The sequence below is a fragment of the Arachis ipaensis genome, chromosome B6, assembly GCF_059453495.1.
Source record: "Arachis ipaensis isolate K30076 ecotype BB chromosome B6, ASM5945349v1, whole genome shotgun sequence".
In the NCBI taxonomy this organism is placed as follows: domain Eukaryota; kingdom Viridiplantae; phylum Streptophyta; class Magnoliopsida; order Fabales; family Fabaceae; genus Arachis; species Arachis ipaensis.
The window spans coordinates 3302233-3315304 of NC_142441.1; the positions used below are offsets into that span (position 1 = coordinate 3302233).

Consider the following 13072-nt stretch of genomic DNA (forward strand, 5'->3'; position numbering starts at 1 on the left):
TATTCCAATAATAAACAATTTACAAAAAATAAAATTGATGTGAAATAGGCCTTCAATACTTTTTATTCCATACGTATTTATTTCAATAATAAATAATTTGAAAAAATACTAGTTTGAATTTATAATTTAAATTTGAATATCAAATGAAAAAATTAAATATCTTAGTTATCTTGTTACAATATCCTGACAAAAAAATTGGATTTAATTTGAAAATTAGTGAGAAATTATAAATATCTTTTTACATTTATTAGGATATCTTTATTTAAAAAAATAGATTTTTCATTATCTTCATTAGTTATCTCTATAAATAACAGTGTTTATCATGAAGTTTTAAACCTAACACTTTTTTTTAATAACTGCATTGCATATCAGAGGAGCAGAGAATATGAGTAAGGTAATCACACTTGTTTTTGTTAAATGATCGATTATTAGTCTTTTATAAATTCTGTTTAGTAGTTTTTTTAGTCTAATAACAATATTAAATTTATTTGGCTTGAGCAGTTTTCACTGGATTCCTCTGTAACCTCTAAAGAAGAATCAAACATGGACTTTTCCGCCTTGGATGAGAAGGTAATCCATTTTTTTGGGCTACAATACCCGAATATGCATTACTTTCTTGGCATACTCTATTTAACATGTCTTTAATTATCTTTTATGATGTTTATAGTTGCTGTGTTGTAACCTTAGTATACAAGTAACGCATCTTAGTGTATGTCATGTTGTAGCTTGGAAAGGGTGTTGCCGAGGCACTGTCGACAATGATTCGCGAAGCTGTTGTGCAAGGGATAACAACAGTTCTCCCAGAAATTGTGAAAACGGTTGGTTCTTCACCAAAAAGTGTGAGTGACGGTGTCAAGCTTTCGAATGCTACTCCAGTTGTTACACCGCCGTCGGACACTTCAAAACGCAGAAAGCTTTCGAATACTGCATCAGTTGTTACTCCGCTGTCGGACCCTTTGAAAGAAATACTTGATGCCAATCCCTCAATGTGTTTGGGTGACGAACCAGTCACCAGAAAGAATACTTGGAGGTGCAAGGAAAAAAAGCGTGGATTACCGGTCAACGCAGTTAAGGTTTTATCTTTTTATTTTTAAATAACAACTATTAAATACCACCTAGATAGCATTTGATCAAAATAGTACATAATAGATGGTGTTATAGTACACAATGTACAACATTATTCTAGCGTTGGATTTGTCACGGTTCCCATTCAGGGGTGAAGAACTTTTTAGTATTCTCACATATTGCTATATTAATGTTAATTCATGAAATACGATCTCTTCCTCAACTTCTCTCTTTTTCACTAGACATGATGTCTAGCTTCATTGTTGAGTATTTTAGGCTCGTGAGTACCGATTTTTTCTTTGGTCATCAAATTGTGCCTGTTAGTGACCTTAGAAGGTTGATTAGAACCCTGGTTAAGATTAGGGAGCTAAATTTTATTTGTTGATATTTATAATGATTTTGTTGATGTCGTGAAAACAGATCCTTTGAGATGACATTACTTACAAATAAGTAACAGTGTCTAAAATAATTATCATATTTTTTGGAGTTGCAGAAAGAATTGCAATTTGCGAAAAAATTTCCTCCGGGGTCTCCATGGCTTTACTACAACAACTACGATCCAAATATGGACGGGGATGACATGCCACGTGTGAGTACTTAACTATTTGGAGACCGTTAGTAGATGAAAATACTTTTTATTTTTCATACGCAATAAAAAATTTATAAATTATTTATATTATTTTATAATTGCATTTTAATTAACTTTGTGTTGATCAAAATGAATGAGTACTGAACTTTTTTTTCTGTTGCTATCTTTTTTATAGTGTTTAGACCTTGTATTTCGGCCAACTAAAGAGATGAAATTTTTTAATAAAGAATTGGCCATTGCTGCCTACATATTTGGAAAAAATATGGATCCAGAGTAAGTAAAATTAACTTTTTATTTTTAGTTAATATTTAATTTTTTATATAATTTTTATATAACCTACTATACCACTATAGTATAATATTCTAATTTTATGAATTTAGGGAAGTGCTTGTTCCAAACGATCATTGTAGTGGCACACGCAAGACTCTTCTGACTATAATGCCCGGCAATCCAATAATTGGTGATGTAAGAATTAATTTTGCATTATTTATTTATTTATTATCCTTGTAAAAGTATCAAATTTGGATTGGTGCAGAATAACTCTGATTTTTTGTACTCTATAGGTTCTTACCTTAGTTTGTTCGATGCTCACCAAAGGACATTTTGGGCCAAAAGGAAACATACATGCCAACCAATGGTTTCTGCCACCAACATTTTCTGTTAAGTCCCTTGGCATATCGAAATTTAGCCTTCAAATTTAATATATTTTCCCAAGTAGACTGAAAACATAATAAGATTCCTAACTTAGTTTAATATTCATGGCAGCAAATTGTGTTAAGCCCGAAACAGAACTGTGTCCGCACAATGAAATACATCAAGGATAACTTCATGGGGGACCTTGCCAGTTTACATCAGGTTGGTTAATTTTATTGAACTTTCAATTAATTCATATAATAATATTTCATGACTGTTTATAGTTAAGGTTATTTTCTGAATATTGTTGTAGATTTTTGTCCCAATTCACCTCAATAGCCATTGGTTTCTCATAGTGGTTGATTTACTGAACGGGGTCGTGAAATATCTGGACTCTTTCAAAAAGGGCACATTGGAAGCAGAGCGTAAGAGTGTCATTAACACTTTGTTAAATTACCTAGAGGAATTTTTGTCCGAGAAGAATTTTGGTGAAACACCTTCCTTTAGAAACATTCAATTTTCAAAGTATAAATTCAGAGAACCAGATGTCCCGCAACAATCTGCCAAATCGTATGTTTAAATTTACCATTTTTTAAAGTAAAAATTCAATTTTCTGGCAGTTTGTTATTTTGTGATATTCCTTCGTTAACATGTGCATTGAATTGTGGCAAAGGAATAACTGTGGTATTTGGGTCACTCAATGGATGCAGCTCACTCGCTATTGGAACCTTGGTAATAAGACATGGGTAAGAAAAATAACATTGTCAATGAAATTATGTTTGTTCCATTTTGTAATATCGTTGTTACTGTCTGTTAGGTTATTTCTGATTACACAAGAATGCGTCTGGCTGTGGATTTAGTGAATGACGAAAATAACTCAAAGCGGGATATCATAGAGGAACTTGCTATCACTGACTGGAATAAAAAGATGCAGCAATCTGTCATGCAAACTTAGGACATTATTACCTTTTTTATTAGAAGTTATGGATTGAATTAGACTATTTTATTTTTCATTAAAATACAAGTTAACTTTATATCTTGCACTTATTTCTTTGACTTTTTAAATATATGGATCTTTTTATTATTTATAATGATTTATATCTTTCACTTAGAATATTTTTTTTTATTTTTGTTATTATCCTGAAACATTTGGTGCGTGAGAGGATATTTATAGTGTATAATTTAGGATTCATGGAACAGTACACTTTGGTATGTTAGGCTGCGTTTGTTTTAAAAAACAGGACAGAGGATGACACTGAGACAGAGATAATAAGATGGAAACACTAAAAATTATTGTTTGTGTATTATATGAAATGACTAAAATAATCATTGATTCTAAATTTTTTACCTTAAGTACAAACTAATTTAATAGAGAATGAGAGTACATAGGAGTACAGACGAAACTTAAAAAAATATTGAAGGGACCTAAAATTTTAATAAAAAAAATATAATAATATTTATATTAAAATAAAATTATAATTATATTTATTTTATTTTTAAATTTATTATTAATATGTAGGAATACATATGGTTAAGATTAATAAAAAATAGATATGAATTTGATAAATTAAAAATTTTGTTTAGGTTAATAAGCCAAATTAATTTTAAATAAAAAATCAATTTTAAAAATAAAATTCATTTTTACATGAAAAAAATAATTTCTGCACATAGAAATCTATTTTTATTTAAAAAATTAATTTTTTTGTCTAAAAACTGATTTTTCTTCAAATTATATAAAATCAATTACAAATTATAAATTATTTTTTAGCATTTTAAAAGATTAATTTTGCCTTTAATAATATTTATTTTTCAAAAGTTTCAAGACTAATTATAGAAAAAAAAAAAGAAGGGATAATAGTGAAATAATAAAAATTATCTATGGAAAAAAAAAACAAAATTTATACAAAAGTCCGTATCCACTCTTCTAAATCCCGTGTTCATCATTGTCCTATCGTAAAAGAGTTTACACAAAAATATAAAAAACTGTCTCAGAAACAATGTGTTCTGTGTTCATATCTCTGCTTCTAAACACATTTTAAACATGAACTGTTCATGTCTCTGTGTCCTATCTCCAATAACAAACGCTACCTTAGTGACATTACCTAAACAGAGCAACCAAAGGTGTATAGGTGTATACATCTCATTATTGGCGGATTCACCGATAAAAGTAGAATAATATATATCAAAGTAATGTGAGATAACTTGGCTAATATAAGGTGATATTTTAGATTAAAAATAATAAAATACACTAAAAAAAAAACATTGGTTAACGACAAAGCAGTAGCTGCGATATGGTTTGCACTCAACCCCGCTGCTTGAGTTTGATCCGTCTGGTGGAAGCACTGAAATATCTCTAAGCTGATTGCAGTTATCAACATATAGCATCAAGAGGCTTGAAAGATCATCAATACAATCAGGAGTTAACCATTTCAATTGGAGAAAACAACTGAGAATTAACTCAAGATCCTTATCTGATAGATCACAACTTTTGAGATTTAGTCTACTTAACTTTGGGAGCGAATCAATTCTGACCTTTAATACCTTCCACAAGAGTTTTGGAAGTTGAGGACATTCTTCCACATTCAGATCTTCAATATTCTGAAACATGGTAGGATTGCTAGGTAGAATCTCAAAACTTTTGCAGGATCTCAACACTAAAACTTCAATACTACTAAAGTTTTCTACCGAGTTTGAAAACTCTTTTATGGCAGTCCCTCCTATATCAATATTTTAAATATTTTCCACTTTTTCCAAAACATTTGGGAAACTCTGAATGCTAGAACATTCTCTAAGGTTAAGGTATTCAAGAGATTTTGACCTCAGGCCACTCGGAAATCCCTTGAGTTTGCATGTGATAGGACCTCAAACTTTGGAGACTTAAGATCATAGTTCAAACCAAGAAAGGCTGTGGGTGAAAAAGCCAAGCTTATGAACTTTATAATAAATGCGTACCGCACAGATTGATACTTGTCGAACATCAACCATGGAAGGTATATTACAGTTATAATAATTTTTCCGTGCATTTCGTAAATCAAACAGAATTTTAGCATGGATTTTAGCATGACTAAGAAACAACAAGAGACCCTTTTGAATTTTAGCAAGAATAAGAACGATAATATGGACAGGGGGAAGGAGGACGCCGAACTACGAGAGAGGAAGCAGAGGCGCCGACAGCACGGACGGCGGCGGCACCGCGGCAGAACAGTTGCAGGGAGAACTTAGGGTTTTGGTAGGGTGAGTTTGGAAGGTGCTATGGGTTCAGACTTCAGGTGATAATGATATATGATTCACGTATTGGAGAAGGAAATGGGCGGGTGTTACTTGTTAGGGGAAAGGGGTGGGTTTGGAAAGTGGATCAGATTATTTTTCAAATCGGTTTTTTATTGAACCGGTTAGACCGGTCGGTCTGGCCGGATTTTAGAATATTAAAATTGGTTTTAATTTGGTTAATCAAAAAATTTTAAAAAAATCGGTTCACTAAAAATGTCCAATAATATGATGCCACGTAGGCGTCTTTATAAAAAGTCATTTTCAGTAACTTTATGGGAGCATCCCCCTCCAATAAACCGAAACTGGAGATAATATTAGCATACACTTGTTCTTCAAGTGCACTCCCTGTCAACAAAATAAGAAAAACCATTTCTTCACAATGAATTACAGTGCATCAAAATGACATCAATGTTACGAATTAACTTACCTTCCAACAATAAGCAGCCAATTTTGCAAAAGGAGGTTGAGTTCGAACAGTTTAAAAAATTGACACCCCCGTTTTCAATTACTGTGACTTCAGGTGAATTTCACTATTTGTTTCAGCAGAGTTGCAATTCTTTCCGTAGTATTAAAATATTATAATTAGGGAACAAAATCAAGAAAATATTAAAATTAATTAGAAATCAATATAATTTATTAGGATATTATTCCATAACGAGCGTACTCCTAACGTACTCTTGGTCTATATATTGGTTACAATCTTGTAATCACATATGAAATATATAAATAACAAAAATAATACTTTTCTAAATAATTTTTCTTTCTTAAACTCTTTGTATCATGGTAACATTTTTTTTAGGGAACAATATCAGGAAAATATCAAAGATGATTAGAATATTATAATTAGGGAACAAAATCAAAAAAATATCAAAGATGATTAGAAAAAATCAATGTAATTTATTAGGATATTATTCCATAACGAGCGTACTCTTAGCGTACTCTTGGTCTATATATTGGTAACAACTTTGTAATCACATATGAAATATATGAATAACAAAAAAATATTTTTCTAAATAAAAAAAAATATTACCCTGGTACAAAGAGTTTAGGAAAGAAACGAAGAATTATTTAGAAAAGTATTATTAAAAACAAATATTTTTAAAACAAATAATGCGTTTTTTTTTTACAAAAAACAAAATTTAATTAATTGTGAAATTAAATTATTATACCACTAATGATAAATATATTGGCATTAGATTTACTATAAAAAAACTTTTAGACATATTATGTTGTGTTATATAATTTAGTTATATCTTTGTATTTTTAATTTAGATTATTTGGATTGGCATATTTTTAAAAAATGTTATTCAATTTTTTAAATTATTAAATAAAATCAATTACAACTAATTAATTAGGTTGATTAAATATCTAGATATTTTATAATTTAACATAATTTAATTTATATAAATACATAACTTTTACAATTTTGCTTTTTATGTAATAAATTTTAGAGATAATTTTTATAAATTATAATTTATTTTTTTATCTGTATATTCAAATTTTAAAAATATTTTTTTAAATTTTTTTTATTTATGAATAGATTATTATATATATATATATATGAATATTTAATTTTACAATTTTAGATTATTATATAAATATAGTTAATATGATCTTATTTCTATTATTTGAGCATAATAATGTCTTTATGAATTTTTTATTGCATAATTCACTTTGACAAAAGAAATGATTTATGAAAATTTAAACTTAAACACTTACTATGATTAAGTTCAAATTTCAATTTATTTTATCACATTATATAAATATTAAATTCTTTGATTAAACACTTATTTGATTTCGTCATTACGATATCATATTATATATAACTTTTCTATTGACAATTAAATTTCAGTTGTTACACAAATGATATATTGTTATAACAAGAATACATATAACTTTAAAAAAATTATATAATTTAGACTTTGATTATTTATACTAAGTGGCTCAAATAACTCCACGTCACGAACCAATGAATGCTAGGAATAGAAATAATCACAAAAATAGCAGAAACAAGTATTTGTGGAAATTATTTGCGTTTTAGGACTAGATAGGGACCCGTGAAATCTCCACGACCCGCCATGCAAAAATGGATGGGACACGGGTATAAGTATTCACGTTATGTGACCCATTAAATACACGCGAATATAAAATTATTTTAATTTATATATACATAAATCCATTTCTTGAATTTAGTAACCATAATTCTTACCTCTAATTCAAACTCTCTCTCTCTAACTCACTTTCTCTACCTCTTAAGTCTATCACTACGACGTTCAGTATCATCCCAAAAAATTATGTTATATTATTATATTGGAATATGTTTTTATGTTTTTTCTTTTGAAATGCTATTTTTTATAATAAATATGTTATGAATTTTGTTGGATTATATTGAATTGATTATTGTATGATAATTATATTATGCCCTTTTGTGTTAATTTTTCCAAAAATTTTCAAAGAATATTCGTAGATACGAGGAGATTTGTGTTTTTTAAGGGAATAATTATAGGATAAATACTAATTAAAAAGAAATTAAAATACTAATTTATTTTCAATAGAATAAATTATAGAAAAAATTTTAAGTGTATCAAGTACTCCAACCGCTTATCTTAATTATATATAATATATATTTATTAAAATCAACCGTTAAGGTCACCGAAACGCCAATATTCTGGGTATATTTGAAAACTTTCTTAAATTATATATTGAATAATAAAAATTATTATTGGTTTCTCTTTACATTAACTAATACTTAACAATAGTGTTTCGGTATACCATGTTACTAAGAAATATTATTCAATCCTCATCCATTTGTTGGCAGTATGCAATCATAACTAAATCCCCTTCAAGTTCAAGATCTGTTCAACACTAATTTTGGCATAAAATTCGCAGGGAAATAGAATATAGAATGAGGTCAGAGATTACTGATTCATTTGATTATTCATGGCAGCCTCTTTTTTTTTTAATTATTATTAAATGCACCTGGAGTCAAATATGCTATATTACACACCACTTAAATGTTCCAAAATGTCACCACCTCTACCTAATTTATTATCATCAGCCTGGTAAGTAAGTAGTAGTTATATTGTCTAACAAGTAACAACCAAGGCATTAATTTATGGTTGTGTTAACGACATCAATTATAATCCTATTATTAAATAAACAAGGGAATCAGCATACTTTTTCTGATAATGGAATTGCTAACTAATATTAATATCCCTGCCAGCATTTCTTTTATGGCCTAATAATGGAATTCTTTTGTACGAATAAAATAAAGATCAGTTACCAAATTATGAACAACAAGAATAATCCAACCAAGCATCATAATAGCACATATTTAGTTGCACCCTATCTGATTATTAACTTTCCTATTTCCTCTGATATCTTTTCTGCTGGAGTAAGTTCATTACTTTGTAACATACAATAAAAAGACTTCTTGAACCATATGCTATCCTTTAAGGAACTACTAAGGTGATCCACAGTTACAGTAAAAATTAATATACTAGCTTTAACTTAGATTTGAGCTAAATTTAGAACATGCTTGCTCAAATTGTACATTGTAAGTTTTAAGATTTTTCTAGTGTGTATTATTAGTTCTAAAGGATCAATTTGAGTAACTGACAGCAAAATCAGCAGCAAAAGTTGATCATACTCAATTGCCATCACTCCCAACTCTAAGAAAGAATCAAAATTTTGTACAACCTCAATATTTTACTTTACAAGCAGAAAACGCGCTTAAACAATCATAAAATACAAAATCAAAATGTACAAAGAAATCATGCCGAGACTAAGCTAGTTCAAGATAATCAAATGATTTTTTCTTGTCCAAAGTTCTAAATTACCAGTATAAGTAGATGATTGAACAACTTCCCTGCCCTCAATCCACGCTCATGGTCCCGGACTCAGAGTTTCCCTCTTCTTCTTCCTTAAGCTCTTCTTGCTTATTAGGATCCGAAAGGTGTTTACTCTGCATTGTGAATGCCTGATAACCGGTTGGACTACAAAGCTGCCCTGAGTTGCTTAGAGCAGATTTCTCAATATCAATCCTCCCAGCAGTAAAAGGTATTGGCCTTTCCATAACCGAAGGCACAGACTCATCGGTCTCCAGCATCTTAACAACCTGGTCCATTGTAGGCCTAGCATACAACTGAGGATGTGAGCACAGCACAGCAACCAACACATACTTCTCAAGAACCTCCGGCGCGCCCTGTTCCGGCATTCCATCTTCAATAACATCCAATGATTTACCTTCCCTAACCAATGACCAGGCCAAGTCAGTCAGTGCATTTGGCTGTCCATCGCTGTCCGTCTCCAGAGCCTTCCTCCCACTCAACAATTCAAGAAGCACGACACCATAGCTGAAAACATCACTCCTCTCTGTCAATTGCCCATAGAGCGCATACTCCGGCGCAACATACCCCATGGTACCAGCAACTCTAGTACTCATATGTGTCATTCCCTCCGGATTGAACTTTGCCAACCCGAAATCTGCGACCTTGGCCTCAAATTTCTCATCAAGAAGAATATTGCTAGCCTTAATGTCCCTGTGAATGATTGACGGCTGCGCGCCGTAATGCAGATAAGCCAAACCCCTAGCAGTTCCGAGAGCTATCTTCTGCCGAAGGGGCCAACTCAATTTCTTCCCTCTTGACCCAAACAAGTGATCATAGAGACTCCCATTTTCCATCAAATCAGTCACAATAATCCTCTGATGACCCTCTAAATTAGTTGTGGCCGTACAATAGCCTCTCAAAGCAACAAGATTGACATGCCTAACGCTGGCAATGACCTCAACCTCATGAGTGAAGCTAGCATCACCGGCAACAGAACAATTCTTGAACCTCTTCATAGCAACCTGAGATCCATCGTTCAACAAACCCTTGTAAACGTTGCCATAACCGCCACTCCCAATTATGTTATCCCTTGAGAAATTCCTGGTGGCTCTCTTGATTTCATCGAAGCCGAACCTAATCAAGGTAGTGCTCTGGTTCATGGAGTCCAATCCAGAAGAACTCAAACCAATCTGATCCATGCCAACACCACCTTTCTTCGTAATCTCGTTCCTCTTCTTCTTCCACCTCAAGTAACCCCAGAACCCACCAAACAAAACCAACCCCAAAACACTGAAAACAGAAACAACAACAGCAATAAGAACCGTCTTACCGTTGTTGCTTTTCCCGGAGGAAGAGAAATCAAGGCCGAATAAGCACTTAGCGGTGCCGGTATCAGTAGGGTCAGCAAGATAAGCAGCGTAGATAGAAGTGTAGGACCTGCACTCGGAGACGTTGCCGACGGTGGAGCCGTTCAAGTAGGACTGCAAGTTGGACAAGCTGGTGGTGCAGCTGGCGCAGGGCGCGTTGTTATCCAAAGACTGGTTGCAGCTACTTTTAACGCTTTGGATGGTTGCGGCGGGGACGGCGGATTCGAATTGTTGGAGGGTGGTGATGTTCATGCAACCATAGGAGATCCAGGAGGTTTGGAGGCCGCAGCGCGAGCGAACGTCGAAATTGGGTTCGTATTTGGTGATGTAGGATTGAAAGGTGGACCAGCATGAGGCGGAGGAGTTTAACGGCGGAACGAAGCGGGATTGGCGGCGGAGGTAGTCGGCTTGGAGGAGGTGGAGGGTTTGGAGGACGTTGTGACACGTTGAGGATGAGTCGAAGGATGGTTCGGAGCCGCCGCCTAGGGTGGTGAGGAGGGTGGTGTTGAGTGGGCATGTTACGTTGTCGTTTTGAGAGAGCGATGGCGGCGGGAGGAGGAAGAGAAAGAAGAGAAAGATGAAGAGTGACATTGGAGGTGCCTGGTAGGTGTTTGATAATTTGCCAAGAAGAAGAAAAGAAAGAGAATAAGTGGTTCTGTGATTTGAGTAATATATCATCGTCATTCATCACATCATTGTTCTTTCTCTCTCTCTGTGAGACTCTCAACGGTCAACACTCAACAGCCACCCACCGTTTACCTTTCGTCCTTTCCTTTCATTCTTACTAATTACGATTATATAATAATAACAAGTTCGTTACTAGCTCAGCAAATTTAAGATTCTTTAGTGACATTTTTCTTGCATTAGTAATATATATACTGCAGTTTAATTTTGACTTGAAAAGGTTTACTAGGTATATACATCGTGTGAATGTATACTTTTATTATTATGTTTAAAAAGAAAAGATGAGTTCTTGTAAACCATCTCTTAGTTATCTACTTCTAAATTTTTATGATTATTAATGCAGTGTAAGACCGACGGGGATTAATATGATTTTGCTAAGGAACGAGAGAAAACTGCGAGGTTAGTTAGTTTATACCAATAAAAATATAAAAATATTATTCGTTAACTATTAAAATTATTTATTAATATATTTTTGTATAAATATATATATAGTTTAATTTATTTTTAATATATATTTATATTTTAATATATATATTTTATATTAATAATTAATTTTGATACACACCATAACATAATCAATAAAAATAATGATTTACAGAAATAGTGACAAAAACTGCTGACGTGCTTTTGACCAATGACCACGAGAAACTGTTCCCATTTTAACAACCCCTCTCGACTCTACTTTATTTAACACATGCTCTTTTATGTACACTTATAATATTAGAGAGATAATATTTAAAATTATTTTATATAATATAATATTTATAATTTTATATATATAATATTTACAAATTATAGATTTATTACATTTTAAATTATACAAATATTTTAATAATAATTAATAAATATTAAATAAAATAATTTAAATTGATTTTTTATTACTTTTTAAATATTTCAGTCTCCGGAACATTATTGAATACTGCTAGTTGGGAGTTCTATCCTTAATTAATTTTATAATCATAAATATTCATAATGACAACTCCACTAGTAATTAGTTATGCATAGATTTCCTTATTACTGTTAATTGTGTGATAATTAGTTCCTTGTCTTGTCGTGACGTGACAACAGATTCAAAGAGGCGAGACCTTTAGGCCTTTGGGGTCAGAAAAATTAGGACTATAATAAAATTTTCGGTGAAGACTATAATAAATTACTAGTCAAAGATCGCACACTAGGACTTATTGGGCCCAATGAAGATTTCAGCCCAATTCTCCGCAAGGCCCAAAATACCTTGGCAATCTCCATTGTGTCCCTCAAATAATTCCCAGCAATATCTTGCCACAAAAATAATACCTCCAACATTAATGATTAGGATTATATTTTTTATTTTTAAAATTTATTAAAAACTTTTAAATTATTTTTAAAATTTATTTTATTTTAATTTTATTCTAAAAAACTTTTATTTATATCAAATATACTTTTAATAAAATTTTTAAAAAATTTATGATTATTTCAATAATAATACATAACAATTAAAAACTAATAATAGAATTATATATCTTATTTGTTTGTGTTGAAATTGTTTTTTTTTTTTTGAACCCAATGAGTAATAGCTCAAATAGTATAATCTCCCCATACTCAATTAAGAGGTTGCGAGTTGGAATTGGTAAAAAAAAAATTGTTTTTTTGAATTT

At 31.4% G+C, this 13072-nt stretch overlaps 2 protein-coding genes across 2 annotated transcripts; one reads left to right on the forward strand and one right to left on the reverse strand.

Moving 5' to 3' along the window:
- Window positions 1-1630: 1630 nt before the first annotated feature.
- On the forward strand, window positions 1631-3242 carry LOC107646247 (uncharacterized). The gene is made up of 8 exons (XM_088489842.1): window positions 1631-1654; window positions 1830-1927; window positions 2035-2119; window positions 2218-2313; window positions 2420-2509; window positions 2601-2857; window positions 2961-3033; window positions 3105-3242. Exons 1-8 carry the CDS (start codon window positions 1631-1633, stop codon window positions 3240-3242), a joined length of 861 nt encoding a protein of 286 aa, XP_088345968.1.
- A 5944-nt stretch (window positions 3243-9186) lies between these two features.
- Window positions 9187-11540, reverse strand: LOC107645377 (putative LRR receptor-like serine/threonine-protein kinase RKF3). The gene has a single exon (XM_016349387.3). It carries the CDS (start codon window positions 11436-11438, stop codon window positions 9432-9434), a length of 2007 nt encoding a protein of 668 aa, XP_016204873.1. The 5' UTR covers window positions 11439-11540; the 3' UTR covers window positions 9187-9431.
- Between the last annotated feature and the right edge of the window lie 1532 nt (window positions 11541-13072).